Here is a 23,459-nt window from a genome sequence, read left to right on the forward strand (position 1 = left end):
AGGCTTCTTTGACCAAGTTGTTTGAAGGCAGAGCAGGAGAAGGCAAATGGCACAAGACCAACCCTTACGCCTGCATTTACCTCTGTACCCACACCATTCCCAGGGTAGGATACTAGTAAAGAGTGCAAGGGCTGTACAGTAGCAAACCTTTTTGAGCGGTTACTATCCAAGCAGGCAGTGTACATGCATTGACCCAGTTAATCCCCATGAAAATTCTTTAAAGTAAGGCATTCTGATTATTCTCATGATACAGAGGAAGAAGCTGATTCAAGGAGATTTTAAGCAACTTGCTCAAAGTCACACGACTCCTTAGTACGTGGTAGAATGAGGCTGAGTCCGAGGGCATCACCTGAATGGAGAGCCAGATATTTTAACCCCGATAGCAGACCACCAAGGCAGGAGACTCGAGGTTGAGTCACACACGGCTACTACTGGTGACCTTGAAATGGAAACTTCAGCTCCCTGTTTTGACAATACCCTGGTATGGGCTAGGTTTTCAATGAGCGTTAGCTGAATGAAGTTAAATGAATGGTTAGTTTCTTTAGTGGGAATGTGGGGCTTGTCAACCCTGCCCTCTCAGCCTTACAAAGTTTTTATAAAACTTTGAAAATTATTCGACATGCCTAACTGGGGAACTGGGGAGACATTCACTCTTTACATAGAGTGTATCACATAAAGTTTTTTTTTTCTTTTGGTCTTTTTAGGGCCACACCCACAGCATATGGAGGTTCCCAGGCTAGGGGGTCGAATCAGAGCTGTAGCTGCCAGCCTACATCACAGCCACAGCCACACCAGATCTAAGCCACATCTGTGACCTATACCACAGCTCATGGCAATGCCGGATCCTTAAACCACTGAGCAAGACCTGGGACTGAACCCATGTCCTCGTGGATACTAGTTGGGTTCATCACTGCCGAGCCACAATGGGAACTCCCACATAAAGTATTTTTATAATGATGATTTGATGAGCCTCCCACAAAGGCTGCTTTATTTAGTGTAACCGTATGGTGGCATTTGACTCACTAGGACCCTAAACTTGGCTTTGTTTCTCTATGCTCTAAAACTGATGGGGTATAAGAAAGGGTGCAGTGTGGGTAGTGAGACTGGCCTGTTGTTGGGGCCTTTTCTAATTGAGAACCAAGTTTTTATCTCTCATCTCATCGTAACATGAGTGGCTATTACAGAGCATAAATGCGACCCCTCCTGCTAAAACCAAACACTTGGCTTAGGAATCTCTGGGCTTTGTCCTTTCTCTTACCTTAGGAGGTCAAGTCTTTGCCCCTTCCTGCTACCTGCAGATCAGCAAACAGTTTTGCTCTAAAGTGACTTTATTAATCTCACTAAAATGAAAAGCCTCAAGGCTATGCTGGAGTTTTCTGAGAGCAAAAAACATGGGGTTAAGGTTAAGACCGTAATACATGCAAGAAATTTCTAATAGACTTGGAAGTCTACAGCTAAAAGACGCCTAAGTCCTCATTTGATCCATTCCACCTTCTTCTGCTTAGTTAGAAAGTGAGGGCCACAGTTTTTGAAGGCATTAGCTCACTGTATGCCCTTTTGCCTGGCAAAACAATAAAGCAATTCCTTCCTCCTTCCCACCAAAAAAAAAAAGTGAGGTCCAGAGAAATTAAAGGCCATGCTCAGTTTACCTAGATGTCTGCATATGTGAGAACTCTACATTGCTTTGGATTTCTTGGGGAAAGAATGGTTCACACAGAAGGATTTTTAAGAGGAAGCTTAATCTCATATCGCATTCTCAATAGATAGGGACATTTCTAGCCCTCTGTCTTTGCTTTTTTTTTTTTTTTGCTTTTTAGGGATGCACTCTCAGCATATGCACTCCCAGGTTAGGGGTCAAATCTGAGCTACAGCTGCCAGCCACAGCCACAGCCACAGCAATGAGGGATCAAAGCTGCATCTACAACCTACACCACAGCTCATGGCAATGCCAGACTCCCCGATCCACTTAGTGAGGCCAGAGATCGAACATGCATCCTCATGAATACTAGTCGGATTTGTTTCCACCTTGAACTCCAAGTCATTCAAATTCTTTAAGACTCCTTTACAAAATAAAAGTAGTATGCTGGGAGTTCCCGTCGTGGCTCAGCGGAAACGAATCTGACTAGGAGCCTTGAGGTGAATTCGATCCCTGGCCTCGGTCAGTGTGTTAAGGATCCGGTGTTGCCGTGAGCTGTGGTGTAGGTCGCAGACGCGGCTTGGATCTGGCGTTGCTGTGGCCCTGGTGTAGGCCAGCAGCTATAGCTCTGATTAGACCCCTAGCCTGGGAACTTCCATATGAAACTTTTCCATATGAACTTTTCCATATGAAAAGACAAAAGACAAAAAAAAAAAAAAAAAAAGTATGCTTTATATTATACATAATGATTATGAAAAAATATTTCGATGTGAAAGTTGTATTTTATATAACTGCAAAATGAATTCTGTACTTGGCCCAGACAGTGCCGGACACACAGTAACTGCTTAAAGAATGCTTGTTTATTGGGTAAATGATGTGTGGAGATGCATCTAACATGGTAAATCACATTCATGTCCCTCCAATACCCAATAGAGAAAGAGTTTATTTTTCTCCATAGTGTAGAGGTTTCTCTGGTTTGGCTTGCTTGGTTTCTAAATTGTCTGATCCATCTGTATGTTTTATTGTTTCAATTTCAGTTGTTTGTGAAGCATTTTTCATGAATGAAGTTTCACTGTGTCCTCAGAATTCTCTGCAAATCCAGTTCTTTTTCTCAGCAAAATTAAAACCTGATTTCCAGTTTTATTTTGTTTTTGTTCTTCTGTGGCCACACCAGCAACATATGGAAGTTCCCAGGCCAGGGATCATATCTGAGCCGCAGTTGTGACCTACAGCTGCAGCTGTGGCAATCCCGGATCCTTAACCTACTGTGCTGGGCCGGGGATCAAACCTGTGTCCCAGCACTCCAGAGACATTGCCAATCCTATTCGTGCCACAGCAGGAACTCCCTGATTTCCAGTTTTTGAGTGAACCCAGCAGACCTATTTTCCATTAGCAAGGTGATAATTTATTATCACCTGAGTCCTCATTCCTCCTGCCCCTTTGGCACCCCCTTTTTGATCTGTTTTGACCCCCCAGGGTTGCCCCGGCTCTTTAGCCCTCCCACATCTCCAGCCCATGTAAGGCTGTGATCACTCACCGTTTCAATGGCATCCTGGTGCCTGGCCCACCTTTGCAAGCTTCCTTCTCTCCTCCTCAAGCCTTTAGTAATAACTCAAATCTGGAGTTCCCTTTGTGGCTCAGCGGTTAACAAGCCCAACTAGAATCCATGAGGATGCAGGTTCGATCCCTGGCCTCCCTCAGTGGGCTGGGGATCCAGCATTGCCGTGAGCTGTGGTGTAGGTCAAAGACACAGCTTGGATCCTGCATTGCTGTGGCTGTGGTGCAGGCCGGCAGCTGTAGCTCCAATTTGACCCTTAGCCTGGGAACTTCCATATGCCATGGGTGCAGCCCTAAAAAGTAAATTAATTAATTAAACTTTTTAAAAATAAAGGAAAAGAAAAAAATCACGAAATTGAAAGGAGCCTGGAACAGTATCTCCCTCTTTAACCACAATTGTGACAGCACATAGCATCTCCTAGATTTGGCTGGCAATTACCCCATCTGAGGACCCCTGAGGCTGTTTTCTGTCCACATAAAGTTACATCCTACAGAAATGCCATCTACCTGGATATCAGAATATCAAGAAGCATACACATCTTCAGATATTTTTCATCAGCAAGCTTTCTTTAAAAAACATAATTAAAACATGTTCCTTTCTGTATTTCTAACTGCAAAGACAAGCCAGGCTCACTCTCCTTCTAATGTGCATGCTCATCCTCCCATCCAAGATGGGGCTTGGATCCCACATGGCTGTGGCTGTGGCGTAGGCCAGCAGCTGTAGCTCTGATTCAGCCCCTAGCCTGGGAACTTCCATATGCCACTGGTGCAGTCCTAAAAAAGCAAACTAATAATAATAATAACTCGAATTTCACTTCCTACAACACCCTTTCCCTAAGATGGGATTTTGACTGTCATCCTCTAAGCTGTGGAAAGATCTGAATCCCCTAGGTCCAAACCTAGCTTTCAAATCTGCCTTCTCCTCGAGGCTGAAAGATCTGGCCTGAGCTGCTCCATAAAGCCTGATCATTCCTTTGGGTTCAAGGAAAGTTCTCAACTGTCTGCACAAGGAGGCACCAGAGCGTCATGGTTGCAAAGCAGGGATTCTGGATTCAGTCTGCAGTCTCTGCCACTCGCTAACCATGTCAGTTCAAGCTTCAATTATTTAGCTTCTCTGCAAATTAGGGATAATAGTACCATCTTTTACACAGAGTTAGAACAAGTTTTACATGAAATGATCCACGTGAACCACACAAACTAACACTTGTTTAACATTTAATAGATGTAAACTATTATTCTTGTTTTTACGGATGGCTCTAAAGTATTGAAAAGGTTTTCCTTGTAACAAAAGACCCTAATTTCGGAGTTCCCATCGTGGCACAGAGGTTAGCAAATCTGACTAGGAACCATGAGGTTGTGGGTTCAATCCCTGCCCTTGCTCAGTGGGTTAACGATCCGTCATTGCCATGAGCTGTGGTGTAGGTCACAGACATGGCTCAGATCCTGCCGTTGCTGTGGCTCTGGCATAGGCTGGCAGCTACAGCTCTGATTAGACCCCTAGCCTGGTGAACCTCCATATGCCGCAGGAGCAGTCCAAGAAACAGCAAAAAAGACCCTAATTTTTCCCCTTAAAGGAATAAAAATGTCTAGGGGTGAGACTATGCATCAGTGTAAGAATTTCATATTCCATTAATTTTAGAAGGTAACATATAATTTATTATCAAGCAGGACCCCTCATGTAGGAAATTATTGACACACACCAGTCTCTCTCCATCCCCCCTGAAATCAACCGAGTTCTCTGGATTGTGAGGAGGGCCACAAAAAGAACCTGGAGAGATGCAGCTCCAGGTCCAGACCCATTTGGAGAGTGACCGTCCGTGTCATACTGATGAATGACTATACCTCAGCCCCGTGATGGGGAAGTTCCCGCAGATTTTACACCGAACAGGGTGAGTGACCATTTCAGTGGCTGACAATCGGTAGCAAGTTGGGAGCCACAGGAGGATGGGAGGCTCGGACTGTAACCATGAGAGGAATTTCTCTTCTTTGATTGCTGGGCTCAGCACCTGAAAAAGAATGGCCTGCTCAGAGGTGTTTCTGGGCATGACTTTGGTCTCCCATAGAGAGGTATTTTCAATTTCTCTCTGGCCTGCTCTTTAAGAAGTTTATCACATGCAAAGTCGGGAGTAAAGTCGACCTCCTAAATTAGGTGGTCTGGGATGCAGTGTGGAGAAACAGGTCTGTGATTTAAAGGGGTCAGCAGATGTGTCTGTCCCCAGCTCCCAGGGACACTGGCGTGGCACTCACCCCTTGGAAACAGCTGCGCGTAGCGCTCTCCACGGAGCACAGAGCTTGACTCTCCCCCACGACAGTCGGGATCTACAAGAGCCAAGAAACTCCATCTCAGCAATAAAGAAATGGAGAAACAGGCGGCCACCAGTCACGCCTGAGTGGGGACACTGATGGCCATAGAGTCACAAGTATTTGGGGTCTGAGACTGGATGAAATAGTCTCAATCCAGGCAAACAAAAATTTTTGTTTTTGTTTTGTGTTTTGCTTTTTAGGGCCACACCTACGGCATATGGAAGTTCCCAGGCTAGGGGTTGAATCAGAGCTGCAGCTGCTGGCCTACACCACAGCCATAGCAAAACAGGATCTGAGCTGCATCTGCTGCCTACACCAGAGCTCACAGCAACACCAGATCCTTAACCCACTGAGCAAGGCCAGGGATCGAACCTGCATCCTCATGGAAACTAGTCGGGTTCCTTACCACTGAGCCACAGTGGGAATTCCTGAAATGTGTGGGGTTTTCACAGTTTATGGATAGAGACGATGAATGAACAAGTGGGAAGAAGTGGGAAAGGGAGGAGGGTGAGAAGAAAGGCTGGCAATTGACGCAGCATAGAGAGGGCTTATGTTGTTTCTCTTCTTATGACCTCCGTCAAATTGTTAATGGGAAAAAGAATGGCTATGTGTATACATATAACTGGTTCACTTTGCTGTACGCCTGAAATGAATACTGTGGTGGAAATCAACAATAAATTGCGAAAATAAGGTATAGAGTGAAAAAAATTATTTAGCCTTTCTTAGCCCTTGTTCACCTCTAAATTGCATATGACCATGATACTGGATTAAACTTCAGGGGAGTTTTAAGGAAAACCTTTCCAAACTCTCTCACGTCCTCTCATTTTAACAAATGTCAGTTTCTGACACAGGGCAGTCATCACTATCCTCGTTTAAAGCAAGAGATAATTGAGATTTGATATTTTGCTCAAGGTAAAACAAATAAACAAATGCACGTTCGCTGCAGAATTGAGATCTTGCTCCAAGACCCCTTCCTCTGTTGAGGGTTCTCCCAAAGCTTTGTCACACCCAGGCCTTCCATGGTATCCTAATGCCTTGATTTACGCTGCCTCAGCCAGGGGTTTCCATCTTTCAATCAGTCACACGGAGGAGTTTAACTAAGGCTCTCAGAACCACCCCCCACCTCCCATCCCCCCGACTGCCAAGATGGTCAGGGACTTGGCCCTGACATTATCTATATGCACAGACACATGTACCTGTCACCTCCATTTACGCCCATTTGGTCGCGGGTCCTAATTTCACGTCTGATGTCTTCTACAGCACAGGCTGTCAGCCGGCATTGCCCGCAAGCTCAGAAGTAATTTCAGAGACCCTCCTGCTGAGTCCATCAACTCGAATAAACATTCTTCTAATCAGGAAAGTGGCACTTAGAACCACTTTGCTGACAATTAGCCAGGCAGAAGTCAACAAACATTTGCGTAATCGTGACAAGATGGCTTGTACTTTAAATTGATAATAACCCTGTCACCAGCTGAACTAAGTAACTCCTCTCTGTGTTATTTGGCTTTTGCCTGAAAAAAAAAGTAACTCATTACCCCGACTTTGGCTTATGAGTACTGATGAACTAACTGGACTACTTATTTGGATGGCGTTTTTGAGCCCTGGGAAAGGGGTTTAACCCGCTTTGTCAAATACGGGAAGTGGATCAGATAGGATCCACTTAGCAGCTCTGTGATGCTGCCACCAGTCACACGAAAACTCACTTCTGAAGTGCATTTTAACCTACATTTTTGGCTTTTAAGTATGTGCATGAAGATTTTGTGAATTAATTGCCCATTTGACTAATGTCTTGCAGGTGTTCTAAGGAAGAATTTGATGTGGCTAGATGGCACGTCACAAGAGCAGAATATCACTTGAAATGATAATTAGGATTCGTGAGGGGGTGGGGTTGAGATTACACAGTGCGGCCTGGAATTCTCTTTGGTAAGCCCATCTCTTGAGCTCTTAATGGGAGCCTACAGGATGGTAATTTGCTATGCAAATCTCCACATTCCTAAAAGATTTCTCTGGAGCCCACTAACACGTGTGGGAGTGGGAGGGAGACAGCACTGCCCCCGAGCTGCCATTTCAGCAGCTCAATGACTTCAGTTAAGCCTGAAACCTGGCCATGTTTTTAGGGCCTGATGGACAGGGACCTAGCCTGGGGCCAGCTGTAGTAGTGAGAAAGCAGCACAGGATTTCTGGAGAAGGAAAAATGCCCCTCTGTCCATCTTCTTTCATGACATTCACCTCCACACTTCAGTTAACGAGTCTGATGGATAAATTTCCCCACTCGCCCTGGATGCCCCCAGCTTGCGTCCTAAGATGTGGGGATGATTGTGGTGGTAGCTCCTTGAGAATCAGCAGAAAACTAGTGATGGAATCCACATGCTGCTGCAGCTACCAGAACAGCTCTTAAATAACTATGATTGATGTTTGAAGCTTAGAAATTAAAAAAAAAAAAAATCATTTCTCCACTTGAGAAGTAAGAACATCTTAAACGGTGTTTGGAATTCACAGAATACAATTAAATGCTAATTATTACAATCAATAGGAACATAAACTCTTAAGACCAAATCAAAGCAAAGGGAATTTTGGATAGGTTTTTCTAACCCATAATCCATGTGTGATAATCATTCTCTTTACCCACCTCCCAACCCCATCATGACGATGCCCAGTTCAGAATCCTTGGTTCTGAAGGGTACCAGAATATGTCACCCCAAAATATACCTCTATGGTATATGGATTGTTTTGAGCTACAGGTCATTGAGAGCAAGTAGATGCAAGAAAAGCTCTAAAAACAGGGCACAAGTTTTCATTTTGTAAAGAATTTATAAAGGAAATTTCTTTTTACCAATAGTGTCTCCCTCTACCCACCAAGAAGAAGAAGAGGGTTTTTCTTGGTTTTTTGGTGTTGTTTGTTTGTTTGTTTTTGCTTTTTGGAGCTGCACCTTCGGCATATGGAAGTTCCCAGACTAGGGGTCAAATCGGAGCCTATACCACAGCTCATGGTAATGCCTGATTCTTGAGCCAGCCCAAGGATGGAACATGCATCTCTTTGGATATCAGTTTGGTTTACCACTGAGCCACAATGGCAACTCCAAGAGGAAGATGTTTAACCGTGCTTATTAAGGGAGAGAGAGTTGACTTAAATCTGCATAACAAAACTTACTAAACGACCCTTGTTTACCATCTATTCACCTTCTCCTAACTTGCCTCCCCCCACCACCCCACCCAGCCCAGAGTCCCTTTTCCTTTGTTTAGTGTAAAATAATTTACAACCTAAATTCTATCCACCTCTTTGAGTTACTCATCCCTGGGTGTTCCCATGTATATGCACCATACACATTAATGAATTTTGGTTTGTTTTTCTCTTGCTAATCTATCTTTTGCTGGTCTAATTACCCGGCCCCAGTTAGAGATTTTAAGATGGTGAGGGGAAAAGAATGTTCTTCTCCCCTGTAGTCCAGACCCAGGAGAAAAATGACAGAAAGTTACTGTAGCTTCATAGTGCAGAAAACCTAGTTTGAAGACATTACAGGGGCTTGAAGAAGAACAGAGACATCCTGCAAACAGAAGCAAAAGAAATAGTGGGACAGCAACCACTAGTTCATGAGACAGTCCAGAGCCTGCTTAACCCATTTACAGAAGATCTTGCTTGGTTACATCATTTTAAATCATTTTTAACATTTAAGAAACATATTTACTTTAAGGAGGTTAAATCCCCTTGCCTAGTATGGATAAAAATAATGTCACATTTGCACAATCTTAAGGCACAGGAAATAACGGAAATCAACAGTTTGAGTATTCAGGGTTGCATTTCATCTATGTTTTCATTAAGCTTTTACTGAAAGCCTTAGTACTAGGCACTTTTCAAGCCACTGGAGACATAAACATGAATGAGATGGGATTCTTATCCTTGAGAAGCAGTCTAGTGGAAAAAGCATATATCTGGAGTTCCTGCCATGGCACAGCAGAAACGAATCTGACTAGCGTCCATGGGGATGTGGGTTCGATCCCTGGCCTCAATTAGTGGGTTAAGGATCCAGCGTTGCCTTCAGCTGTGGTGTAGGTCGCAGAAGTGGCTTGGATCCTGCGTGGCTGTGACTGTGGTGTAGACCAGCAGCTGCAGCTCCAATTCAACCCCTAGCCTGGGAACTTCCATATGCCATGGGTACGGCACTAAAAAGACAAAAGAAAAGAAAAGAAAAGAAAAGAAATAAAAAGCATATATCTAGGACATACTGGCAACAGAATTTGACATGCACTGTAACACAGTTATGTACAAGGAGTTAAAAAGCTTTAAGTGGGGAGGCAACTAATATTTGAGTGATCTTGAAAGATATGCAGTATTTGTGGAGTTCCCATCATGACTCAGTGGAAACGAATCTGACTAGCATCCATGTGCAGGCAGGTTCGATCCCTGGCCTTGCTCAGTGGGTTAAGGAACCGGTGTTGCTGTGAGCTATGGTGTAGGTTGCAGATGTGGCTCGGATGCTGCATTGCTGTGGCTGTGGCATAAGCCAGCAGCTGTGGCTCTTATTCGACTCCTAGCCTGGGAATCTCCGTATGCCACGGGTATAGCCCTAAAAAGCAGGAAAAAAAAAAAAAAAAGATACACAGTATTCGTCAAGTGAAAGGAAAGGCAGTGGTGTTGTAGACCGACACAACTGCAGAAGCCAGGCATGGAGAATTTGGAGCATGGCAGGTACAGTAGGGATTTTGATATGCAGCAGTGACAAGGCTGTAAGGAGTGAAATATGCAAAAGAAACCACTGGGTATCTTTTTCAATAGGGATTAACTGAACCTATAAAGACTATGTATCACTGTCTTTGACTAGGCTATTTTAAAATTATGAAGAGATTAAAGTCAACTTGTAGACAAGGTACAATGCAAACAATTCTTATCTGTAGATGTGAAAGTAAATTCTGTCCTGGTTGAGGGACAGCCCTCCCCTTCCTCTCAAAGCCAGTTTTGTGTCCACCTGCAAATTCGTTTGTAACATTCTTAATCTAGCAGTTAGTCTGTTCTTTGGTTATTTCTTCCAACTAGTTGTAACCTCCACTGGAGCCCTCTTTTAATTAATAAACTACTAATTTTTCTGAATACATGTTCATTTTATAGTTGTATAAGAATCTGGATTTTACATCTTTTTGAAAAGAGAAGGATTGGGTCAAATCATGAATGATTTGATTGGGATGCTAAGGAGTTTAGACCTTATTCTATGGACAGAAATGGCCGGTGAAGAATTTTAGGCATGGAGGAGTCACTGGCTGTGGTGTGAAGGCAGAGTTGGAGGAAGGGGAGGCTTGAGTTGTGAAAACCAGCTAGGAAGCAATTGTGATAGACTAGCCTATTTTCAGATAATAGTGGCTAGAGAGGAAACAGTTCTATATTTAGGTAGAACTGATACTGTAAAAATCAGATCCTTTCTGATAAATGTGACCAAAATAACTGGAACAAATTTAGAGTTCCTAAGCATTAGAGATTTACCTGTTGTAGATCTGTTAGTAGGTTTCTCAAAACTCTTCGAGTCATGCGTGCCCCAGAATCATAACCTCCCCTGATATTTTCTGCATAGAGCTGAAAAAGAGCTAGAGACATAAAGGGAGGAAAGATATCTTTAAATTGAAGGCTCACAATGTATCTTCGAAGAATACGTGCTTTGAATTCTAAACAGTTTATTTGTGGGTTTAAAGGAGAAAGGAAAGGAAAAGTGGTATTTCTTGATTATTTGCTGGTTATTTAGAAGGCTCCCCAAACCAAATAATCTGATAACTGCTGAAAATCCATTCACATTTCAACTTTGTGATAATTCAGCCCATCCATGATGAAGACCATAAGGTTGGTAAATGGTGATGGGAGGAGAGTCTGCCTTTAAAGGAATAATAACCACTGGTGCCTGGATAATCTCTACGCAAATAAATATCAAGGATAACTGAATTACGAATAGTTAGAAAGCATAGATCCACATCTTGAAAAATTCAAAGTCATGCCGCAGAGATGCCGAATCAGAGCAGTGTTGCTGGGATAGAGGGGTGAGTGAAGATTATGTGTTGGAGACATCGGGAGGTCACTGCACTTCAGACACGCCAAACTCCTACATATGTTACCTCTGTATTTTGTAAGAGGGCTGTCCCCTGAGAGGGCAATCAGGGCAGCGGCTGCAGGTGCAAGCTTGAGAAAACCCGTTCCCGCGCTACATGGCAACAAAATACAGACAGAGAATGGGAAAGGCAGGGTTATTCTCGATAAAGTGGTTTATAGAAACCATGGCTATGAACGGATGCTTCTGATATGGCATTCCAAGTTCACACTTTTCATGGTCTGTTTTCCTTTATCTAGAATGTGACAAGACTAAGGATTGAATGACAATATTTCATCCTTCTTTTATTCATGTGTTCAGCAAATGTTTATTGGGTGCTTCCTCTGGACATAGCACTGTACTAGGCACTGGGGACCCAGGGGTCTACCCTGTCTTCATGGACCAGGCAGTTTCACCTCCTTTAGGGCTCATGAGCCAGGACATCAAACAACAGAGACAAGGACAAAAGGCAGGCAGAAGGAGCAAAATTGTGTATCATTATTATTATTAGAACCCAATCACCCTTTGCCTACTGGCCGTGCAGTCTCCAAACCTACCAATGTATCAAAGGCCTCTTCCACCACGTAAGGACACAGACAAAAGACGGCCCTCTCTCTTCCCAGAATTGGGTTCTCACCAGTGCCTTGACCTCGGACTTCCTAGCCTCCAGGTCTGTGAGAAAGAAATGTCTGTGGTTTAAGGCACCCAGTCTATGGTATTTTGGGGGAGCCGTCCAAACAGACAAAGACAATAGGCTAGCCATTTATGCACATGTTATTCAACCTTGTCCCACAAACAGAAGCTGAATTTGTTATAAAGTAATAAGCAAAGAAATAAACCACTGGGGACTCAGGAGAAAAGTGTAATTATACACCCACACACACACACATGTATACACATATATGTATATATAAACACACACATAATTGCCCTAGCAAAATTTGTGCATGTTTCTCTGAGCAAAAATGAATTTGTCTGAAAATTGTGGCTTTTCTCCCTTTTGCTCTCCATGAATCACTTATATTAGCGAGGTGGATAAGCATGCACATTTTTGCTCCCCTCTGGAATGAGGAGTACATTTGAGGAAAACAAACAAAGAAGCCTTTTTATATATATGAAACCTTGAGCAAACATCAGACAACCCTAACCAGTCAATGACCAGAGGCAACTAACTCCCCCCACCGAGAGGTCACAGCATGGACTCCTTGCCCTCACCTGTCATACATCGTCGTGAGCAGGCTCAGAGTGAGCTCCGAAGCTCTGGGGTGCACCTGTCCTGGTTTTTCCACCCTGACTCTCTGAAACAGCTCCTGCAGAGCCTGAAAAATCTGCTGCACAGAGAGTGTGCTCCCTCTTGCCTCCTGGAGACTTTGACGTAGCAGGACATGTTGAATTAGAGAACTGTCAGTCAAGTCCACTGTAGGAAGGAGAGGAAGAGCTGCATCATTTCTGATGGGAACAAAAGGTTTAAACAAGTAAACGTTACCCAGTCTTTTTTTTTTCTTTTTCTTTTTCTTTTTAAATGGCCGCACCCATTTAAATTTCCCAGGGCCGAGAACAGTCCTGAATCCGAGCCACAGCTGCTGCAACCTTGGGCCCAGGGATCCAACCAGCATCTCTGCAGCATCCCCGAGTCACTGCACTCGGATTCTTAACCCACTGTGCCACTGCAGGAACTCCTAATCTAGTCTTTGACGAAGACTTTTTTTTTTTTTAGAGTGTTTTTGTTTGTTTGTTTTATTATTTTACTTTATTATTATTATTATTGTCTTTTTGCTATTTCTTGGGCCTCTCCTGCAGCATATGGAGGTTCCCAGGCTAGGGGTCTAATTGGAGCTGTACCACCAGCCTACGCCAGAGCCACAGCAACGCAGGATCCAAGCCGCATCTGTGACCTACACCACAGCTCACGGCAACGCCGGATCCTTAACCCACTGATCAAGGCCAGGGATTGAACCTGCAACCTCATGGTTCTTAGTTGGATTTGTTAACCACTGAGCCACTATGGGAACTCCTAATGAAGACTTTTTAATGGCGTCTATTTTCTTTAAAGGGAATTAGATATGACCACTCTTAGGATACATATGTCTTGTGTATAATTCAGCCATTACTATTCTGATAGTCAGTTTGATGTTGGAAAAGTACGTCAGAGGATAAAGCACCGTTCAAACATTATTCCCAGTATAATTGCCAGGATGTGGCTTTATAGAAGGAAATTAAAAGGGAAAGAAGTGGGAAACTTGAAGATGGTCTTCCAAGGATGTTGAGACACTGTGGTGAAAAGGTGGGAAAAACATTTTTATACTCTTTATTAAGTGGCTGAAGCAAGTTCACTTTTCATGTTCAAATGTTCTTTTTCCGGTCCACAGCTTAACTTGAGAAGGAATATTGTGTATTCAAATGCAATTACCTTACTTTAAAACAAAACACATTTGGGAGTTCTCTTGTGGTGCAGCAGGGTAAGGATCTGGCACCGTCACTGCAGCAGCCCAGGTCACTGCTATGGCAAGGGGTTCGATCCCTGGCTGGGGAACTTCCAAGTGCCATGGGTGCGACCCAAAAAAACAAAACAAAACAATCAACACTCTCTATAAAAGAGCAGCTGCTGAATTATCAGACTCTCTAGATCTGACCTTTGCCTTAGTCATATTTATTTTTTTGATGCTGATTCCTTCTGTATTGTTATCCAGGAAGGCATTTAATAAAGCTAAAATTGCTTACAAAAAATAATGGTTTACTTCTTATATATATATTTATCACTTTTCCCTAAAAGTTTTATAAGGCAATGAATGTAAGGAAGAATGAAGGTTTCTTGCAGATGAAGAATGGCAGACAAAATTAATAAACACCCCCTTGCCATCTGAGAGATGGGGATGGCGGTGGCACCAAAAGCTGCTGGCATTTAAAATGCTCAAGCCTGTGAAATGATAAAAACCAGCACTTCTCTCTACTTCGTAAATCAACCTCGCAGATAAGAAATCTAGCAAGTATAATAAAAAGTTTTATTTGTTCTCTGATACTGCTTTTAAGGGGTGAGTCTAAGGAAGTGAAGAGTAGGTTTCGGGATGTGACTTTAATAAAAACCTGGCTGCAGGTGGTGGAGGCTGCAAACTCTTTTATCGTTATTCAATCGCAAAACCTATCACCTCAGCCTGGCATGCTGTACACAGGGTGCTGTGTCTTCTGCTGAGAGCTCTGTATTACAGCAAAACAGATAATAGTGGTGGCTATTAATCTCACCACCAGATTTGTGCCGTGATGCTCTCTAGCTCTCCAGATTCTGCTGCCTGGAGCTCTTGATATGCTTTATCTTGGTGTTTGGGAGTTTTTTTTGTTTCCCAATTTTTGTTTGGATATTTTTTATAGGTAGAACTTTTCGACTTCTGATTTTCTATGTTGTTACTATTTCCTGCTTTATTTATAGTCATGCTTATAACGCCAGGTGTAATAAAAAGCTCAGAAGGGTACATCCTCAAATCCCCCAGTCTGCACACACCTAGGCGTTAACGATGGCAGCTCGTATGAACTTTGGCTGCTAACTTTCTTTCATAGGAGACGACCTCCAGGAAAATAGCATTACTGAGGGTCAATCTTCATGGCACGACCTACTTTTTGTTGATTTCTGGGATAATATAAGTGGTTTGTCTACCTCAGGGATTTTCAAAAAGTGGGTTAAGGTATAGACAAGAATACCTTTTTCAAAGGACCCTTACCCAGAAGGACAATACGGAAGACAGAGAAAGACAGAGTTGTTCTGGTAGGGGAGCTAAGAGTCTGTTGGGTTTTCCTGACCAGCTCAAACCTCTTTTTCCCACCTTGCGGACCCTTTCTTACCCCACCTCACACCTAAGTCTACTTTGAGAAACACAACTTGAAAACCATGGGTCGATCAAATTTATTATAGGCAGAAGGCAAAATATAAAACATTTCAAACTTCAGGAGAGGTGTAACACAATTTCGTTTAGGTCTGCTGTAATATATGTCATCAACCATTTCACATGATGTGATTTTTTTTTTTTTTTGTATTTTCTAGGGCTGCACCCGCTGCATATGGAGGTTCCGAGGTTAGGGGTTGAATCGGAGCTGTATCCACTGGCCTATGCCAGAGCCACAGCAACGCGGGATCTGAGCCACACCTGCGACCCACACCACAGCTCACAGCAACACCGGATCCTTAACCTGCTGAGCAAGGCCAGGGATCAAACCTCATAGTTCCTAGTCGGATTCATTAACCACTGCACCACGGCGGGAACTCCCATGATGTGATTTTTTTTTTAATGCAATATAGAACTTACTATGCAGTAAAGGAGCTGATCAGAAATCAAGAACTTTAGACATACTCAATGCCTACTGTTTTGCTCAGCCAGGACCCTAGTCATTTCACGTTGGAGGATTTTTATAGGATAAACATTTTTTACCATATATTACCTTATTTTGCCTGGATAACAGCATAGGAAAAGAGACTATGGCGTTTGATCAGATAAATGCTAATGCCAAAGAGCAGTTCTCAGGGAACTCTCGAGAGATTTTTTAAACTTTATGGCCTGAGGATTACTCATCTGAATTTACTTTTGCGTGTTCAGGGAGAAATAGGAGGTACAATTTAAAATGCAAATCTTAAGTGGTAGAAGGAATTTAGAAAAGTTTATATGTGAATCTACAAGTTAGATTAAACTAACTTATTTTGTAATTGTATTTTGCATCAATATTGATGTCCTGAAAAGAAAACAAACAAAAAATTTTTCCAGAAACCAAGTAGGAAAAATTTGTTAAAGAATTAAAATCCTGGCGTTCCCATTGTGGCTCAATGGTTAACGAAGCCAACTAGTATCCATGAAGTTGCTGGTTCCATCCCTGGCCTTGCTCAGTGGGTTAAGGATCCTGAGTTGCCATGGTCTGTGGTGTAGGTTGCAGTGTGGCTTGGATCCCGAGTTGCTGTGGCCGTGTCATAGGCTGGCAGCTGCAGCTCTAATTTGACCTTTAGCCTGGGAACTTACATATGTGGCAGATGTGGCCCTACAAAAAAAAGAAACCCCCCCAAAACACCAAAAAGACTTAAAATCCTCACCCCCAAATTATTGTCTATCGTCAGTCAGCAAAGCTGCCAATGGGTTGAGCATACAAGGTGTATCTTCCCTACCCCATCTTCTTTGTTACAAGGAGGGTAAATGCACAGCTCCAATCTTTTGGATCCGGCAGTCACTCACATGGGGGAGTTTTTGGTTCTCTATGAATTTTACGCGACACATCAGGGTCAGATTATTTCAAGTGTTTCAAGAGAGCCTGGACTTACACTGGCACAGGGTTTGTAGGGATCGTAGTTTGAAGGCTGTTCTATAAATGGAATTCTCAATGCTGTTAAGAGCATCTGTAAAGAAAACATGAAATGTCATACATAAAGGGCGGTCTCATTAGATAAATCCCACATCCTGGAAAGAAATCCTGGAGCGTATGTAGCTCTACTTTATTTTCCAGGTGAGGAAGTCAAGGCCTAGGGCTCTCTTTCCTACCTGGGAACAAATAATGGCCCACACTACCTTGGGCTGCGAGTGATCCTAGTGAGCTTCCTCTGAGCCCAACGAACTGAGGAATGCCCCTAGGAGGATACTCATCCATGAAGCTGTCCACTTTTTATGGTAAAGGGAAATGCCCTTATGAAACAATAGGATAGACAACTATCGGAGTTCCCATTGCGGTGCAGGGGAAATGAATCCGACTAGCATCCATGAGGATGCAGGTTCCATCCCTGGCCTCGCTCAGTGGGTTAAGGATCTGGCCTTGCCATGAGCTGAGGTGTAGGTTGCAGAGGTGGCTCAGATCTGGCTTTGCTGTGGTTGTGGCGTAGGCCAGTGGCTACAGCTCCAATTCTACCCCTAGCCTGAGAACCTCCATATGCCTTGGGTTTGGCACTAAAGATCAAAAAAAAAAAAAACCAATAAAACAAAAAAACTGTAGAATGCTCACTCAGTTTGTTAATATATTCTAATCATATGTACACACATGTATTTATACATCTATGAAAATGACTCAAAAGCTATCCAGGCATTCATTTAGCAAACTTTTTAAAAAACTTTCTTGAAATATTTTTTTCTTTTGTCTCCCTTTTCTTGTTCCCTGAGAGGAAGAATACAGGGGGATGATGTGGGCAGGGGGCATGTCTGAGAGCTTCTGTTTTCTTTATGAAATTGGGGACAGGTTCACTCAGAGTTGGGAGGAGCTGGTAGGAATGGGAAAGATTTGGAATTGTTGCAACAGGCAGTGAGAGAGGAAACCAGATTTGGAAAGAAACGCCAAGCAACTTTGCATCTCTGATATTTCCTGTGATAACATATTTCGATTAAATAAACTTTATAGCCAACATGCTCACTTTGAGGCAAGGTTTCTCATGCAAACAAGCTTTGAGCCCACAAGTTACTTCTATTTATAATGCTGAAGGGAAGACGCCTTGAGGAAAATAAAACTAGCTTCAAATTTATTGTCAGTTGATTACCATAAAACTCAGGACATTGGGAGTAACTGGTATGTAGGCTGGAGAAGAGTTTGTGACAAGAAACACAACCTGCTCTTTCGCCTTTGCTAAGCAGGTCCTGAGCAAGGGATTGATCTGGGGATTGCACTGATTCAAACATATGTGGCAGGGTCATTTATGGTGATACTAATTTCTTCCTTGTTCTTACAGCAGTGGGAGAACTTAAAGAATGAAAAAGCAATGTTTCTATGCCCATTTCTGCGTGGGTGTTCCAAGGTCTACGCTCTTTTTACTCCTCTGGGAGATTTACCAGCTTTTCAGCAGCCAGTGGTTTGGGAGTCATCCAAGAATCAGTGCCACCCCTGGAAACAGGAGAGTTGGAATCAATACTACCAGAATTTCATGGATGAAGATCAGAGGCATGTTGTTCTTCCAAAGTAAAATTGGTGCACGAGTTCACCAGAAGAGATGTGACCAGATGCTAGGTGGCCAGAAGAGCAGGTGACCCATATATGTAGATATTCTGGAATTTCCTTCCATGGTCTGAATCTCAACCTTATCCTCTATCCTGACTCCTCCTCCCTGACCCATATGTATAGACATTCTGGAGTCTCCCCTGCCTTTGAAAAACAATCTTGATTTCAGTGTTGTTCTAGCGATGACTCTCTTTTTCCTGGAGGGAGAAAGAGGCCAATACCTGGACATAAAGGTGGGAGATGCCCCCCTGGGGTGAAGTTTGGGGGCTGTTTCCAGGGCTGCCCTTTCCAGCAGTTCTCCGGGTGGAGGGAATTGGTGGCGTGGTGTAACCAGGGAGACCAGACACCACTCTGAGCAAGGATTTCTCTGTCCAGTCTTGGCATGGAGTCCATGTCTTCAAGTGGACCCCAGAGGCAAAGGCAAAGAGCAGAGGGAGTGGTGGCCATGATGGCACTTCAGACCAGATGTTCTGAACCCTTCAAACCAGATGTTCTGAACCCTTCAGACCAGATGTTCAGGATTCAACACCAAACAGTTTCTGTCTGTCTTGGGATTGCTGCTTCCTACACTTAATTCAGTCTAAATGTCATGCCAAGCTACAGTGACCTAAGTATCATTTGGAAAAGGCTGTTTCTTGCCCTTGACTGTTGTGGGGCAAGGTCCTGGCTGTTCCACACCTGGATATTAAGTGCCAGGCATGATGCTAAGCCACCCAGGGGATTATGGTGCTGAACCAGGTCCCATCCACACTTGAGTCATTACAACACACCCCTGGCTTCTCCATAAACATGTATTGATTCACTGACTAATATATGATGAGGAGTTCCCGTCGTGAGGCAGTGGTTAACAAATCCGACTAGGAACCATGAGATTATTGGTTCGATCCCTTGCCTTGCTCAGTGGGTTGAGGATCCGGTGTTGCCGTGAGCTGTGGTGTAGGTCACAGATGTGGCTTGGATCCCGCATTGCTGTGGCTCTGGTGTAGGCCAGAAGATACAGCTCCGATTGGACCCCTAGCCTGGGAGCCTCCATATGCTGCAGGAGTGGCCCCAGAAAAGGCAAAAAGACACACACACACAAATACATACATATATATATATATATATATATGATGATGAGACTAAGACACCTACCTTGGGGGAATGTGGGCTGTGCCTAATGTCATGAAACAAGGTAACTTCTTTAAAAACCCTCCGTGTCTTGTTTTTTCTTTTTTGAACAGGTGTAAACCAGAACAAAGACCCACAGTTTACTGTCTTTTGTTGTTTAATATTTCCCTCTATTTTAAAAATGCTTAGTTCTCAGATAAGAGTCCAGCATGAGAGTAGGGGAGGAGTCGCACCACTGCACTAAGTCCGGAGAAGGAAAAACAAAGAGAGAGTGGCCGTAAGAGTGTGGACATGACTTACAAAAATGTAATACCCAACATTGTTTTTCCTTCTTGGAATTTGGCCAATTTTTGCGCCCTGGTTCTTCTCAAATGCACCACAAAATACAGAGAATCAGCAAACTAGGGAGTCTGCAGGTGCCCAGATGCTGCTCTTGGTGGAAGAGTGATTCTATAGCTGCTCTACCATCTGGCCCATCACACTCCTGTCAAATTAGGTTTTGCAGTGTCATCTGATGAAGTTATGTGGCATAACATGGCAAGCTGTGATAGAGCAGGCAGGGAGAGTGAATGAGAGTCCCAGGTCATTCATCAGCAGCCCTGCTTCCTCAAGGCTCCTTCTTCTTCTTCTTTTTTTTTTTTTTTTTTTTTTTTTTTCCTTTTTTCCTGCTGACAGGAGAAAACTCAAAAAGGAAGAAAATGCTGGATGTGTCAGGCCCAAAGCTATAAACAGAGTAATCTGAGATATTCAAAGACATAATAATACAAGCTACATAGGGTCTTGTTCATGGAAGCAATTTGACTGGGAAACGTGTTTTGCTTCCAGTGATTCTTATTTTGCTGAGCCGAATCTATCCATGTCATTTTCTACAGATACTGAGAGTGTACAAAAATTTCTCTCAACTCTCCATCATCCAGTTGGATGAGCCAGAAATAGAAATTTTAGTCCAGTGATCCTCAAAGTGTGGTCTGAGGTGGGCGGCACCAGCGGGGTCTGGAAACTTGTGAGAAATGCACGTTCTGGGTCCCTACCCTGGACCCACGAGTCACAAACCCTGGAGATGGAGCCCAGCATTTTAACAAACCCTCCAGGTGATTCGGACGCACACACACTGCATTTAAGAAACACGCCTTTGGGGAGAGAAGATTGGGCTTTGACTGCTTTGTATTAAGCTTACTTATATGAAAGCCCAACTTTGAGAAACCCAAAGATAATTTGAACCATTCAGGATGTTGTTCCAAACAAATAACTTGAGATATTATGGAATTTTATATAAAACAAGCCATGTTAGCAATCTAGATTTTATTTTATTTTATTTTGTCTTTTTAGGGCCACACCCACGGCATATGGAGGTTCCCAGGCTAGGGGTTGAATTGGAGCTACGGCTGCCGGCCTACCCCAGAGCCACAGCCACGCCAGATCCAAGCCGAGTCCGAGACCTATACCACAGCTCACAGCAATGCCAGATCCTTAAGCCACTGAGTAAGGCCAGGGATCGAACCCGCAACCTCATGGTTCCTAGTCGGATTTGTTTCCGCCATGCCACGACAGGAACTCCAACAATCTGGATTCTAGCTGGGGGATAAGGCTGCAACTAGATCCAGCAATAAAATGTCATAAGCCAGTCCTGGGCCTATCCTAGTATTCAGAGATGCTGGAAGAAAAAGAAATTAATTTCTCCATATCCATTTATCAACTATTCATATAGTAACAGCTGTGAGATTTTACTCTCACCTTTGGCTGCATATGCTACTGTCAACTTAGTCCTGACATTAAAATAGCTAGAGTGATGTCATTTTAATTGTCGACTATGAAGTCATATGTATACACATATATACATATATATATGATAAGCCACTTTTCATGTATTTGCATAGCAATTTAAAGTGCAATCATATTGAGATCAAGTCTATTGCGATTTTTAGTGCTTTGGAGACAACAGACCAAATACCCTTTTTTTTTCTACTTTTTAGGGCTGCACTCATGGCATATGAAGGTTCCCAGGCTAGGGGTCTCATCAGAGCTACAGCTACTGGCCTACACCACAGCAACGCCAGATCCGAGCCGCATCTGTGACCTATGCTACAGCTCACAGCTACGCCGGATCCTTAACCCACTCACTGAGCGAGGCCAGGGATCAAACCGGTTCCCTCTTGGTTCCCAGTTGGATTCGTTTCCACTGTGCCATGACAGGAACTCCACCTAATACTCTTTAATACATTATGAATTTCTGTTTAGAAAGAAGAGAAAGTCTTTTCAGTCACCCAGTAGTTTTTCAGCTACGCATTTGCCAAATGCCACTCTTCTGTAATCTGGAAGTCTGAAAATACAACATCTGCGCCTAATTTTTCGGTTTGCTAACTGTGCCCAGAAACTTAATAATAATACTTACCTTGTTTATCTGGGTCCATTTGAGAAATTTCCTGGAATGACAGATGGATGACACGAGGGTCGTCGTACCTGGAAATGAACCAACAGTTTAAGGAGGAGGTTTCGCAGTGGATGGATGGAGGGTCGGGGGCAAAAAGGCAGCCAAACAAAGTCACTTCACTTGTGAAGTGATGACTACCAGTTGTTCAGGGAGACTGAGATCTCCTGGGAGGATAAAAAATTAGGAAATCGGGAGAGAGGCTTCTTATACTGGTCCCGTCTCTAGGGATTTAGAGCTGTATCTCAGACACTGGAAACGGCTCCCAAAATTAATATACTCAATACTCGGAACTTTCAAGGCATTATAAAATTTTAAGAGTGGGCTCGATTCTCATCTCCAGGAAATAGACATTTACTTGAATTTTGAAGGACAAAATATAAAGTGCTCAATGCTTAAATTTCAAATAGCACTACTAAGTAACTCTACATATTAAGTACTTGAGAAATATTATCCATTTGAACACCTTATCACATATGAGTGTATGTATAAATATAGAATTCAGTTTGCTTTCAATAAAAAGAATGGGTCTATGTTTTAATAAAATCTTATACAGTTCTTAGAATAAAGACCTTTCTTAATATAAGTTAAAAACTATTTTTAAAAGTGATAGGTTCGGAGTTCCCTTCGAGGCTCAGCAGTTAACAAACCTGACTAGCATCTATGAGGATGTGGGTTTGATCCCTGGCCTCGCTCACTGGGTTAAGGATCCAGAGTCGCCTTGAGCTGTGGTGTAGATCGAAGACGCTGCTCGGATCCCATTTTGCTGTGGCTGTGGTATGGGCCGGCAGCTACAGCTACAATTGGACCCTAGCCTGAGAACCTCCATATGCCGCAGGTGCAGCCCTTAAAAGGACAAAAGAAAAACAACAACAAAAAAGTTGTAGCAAGAGCAGTCGAGTTAGAACCCTTCTCGGTGTAGAAGTGCTCCCCCAGCCCTTCCTGAAGCCCCAAGGTAAGTGCCGAGGAGCCCAGCCTCCCAACCTATCATTGGTGCACCTGAGGACACAATCCCTCTGCCTCCAGGACAGGTCCTTACCTTCTTAGTTTCCTTGGAGAAGCAATTTAGTCAGACATTGTGTAGCGCTTACTCAGCGGTTTTGAAAGAAAGGAAGGTTAAGTACGAACACACTTCCAGATGTGTGCCACATTCCTATGGAGGGCTGAGGTCTTATTCTGTCTGCCCAGCAATTGCACACGAAACTGATGTTGAAGCTGCACTGCTTTTAAGGGCTCACAGAAGTGCATTCATTAGTAATAAAGATGCTGAATAATTTAAGGCCGCTCCTACATCTCTGTTTCAAAGGGCTATTTCCGTATTGATTTCGTGGGTGAGAGAGACCAGAAAACTTCTGGGTGCTGTGGAGAGCAGGGGTTACCATAGAGATTAGGAAACAGTAAGAAGGGCTCCACA

The 23,459-nt window shown here is 43.4% G+C and overlaps 1 protein-coding gene across 2 annotated transcripts in view; it reads right to left on the minus strand.

Moving 5' to 3' along the window:
- The window catches only part of DYTN (dystrotelin), a 59,002-nt gene extending 36,974 nt beyond the window's left edge, over positions 1–22,028 (minus strand). Inside the window, exons 1-7 of one of the 2 annotated variants that reach the window (XM_021075388.1) lie at positions 22,010–22,028; positions 16,856–16,930; positions 12,778–12,979; positions 11,591–11,676; positions 10,971–11,071; positions 5,441–5,512; positions 5,036–5,199 (exon numbers count right to left, since the gene is read on the minus strand). In XM_021075388.1, coding sequence (XP_020931047.1) covers positions 5,036–5,199; positions 5,441–5,512; positions 10,971–11,071; positions 11,591–11,676; positions 12,778–12,979; positions 16,856–16,930; positions 22,010–22,028 — 719 coding nt within the window. Of the gene's footprint in view, positions 1–5,035; positions 5,200–5,440; positions 5,513–10,970; positions 11,072–11,590; positions 11,677–12,777; positions 12,980–16,855; positions 16,931–22,009 lie in introns of those variants that run through there. The other variant, XM_084999080.1, reaches the window with a different exon arrangement.
- Between the last annotated feature and the right edge of the window lie 1,431 nt (positions 22,029–23,459).

Source organism: Sus scrofa, chromosome 15, assembly GCF_054392235.1.
Source record: "Sus scrofa isolate SSC_HxYL_T2T_F1_AM1 chromosome 15, Sscrofa_HxYL_maternal_Yorkshire_Landrace_v2.0, whole genome shotgun sequence".
NCBI classification, from domain to species: Eukaryota; Metazoa; Chordata; class Mammalia; order Artiodactyla; family Suidae; genus Sus; species Sus scrofa.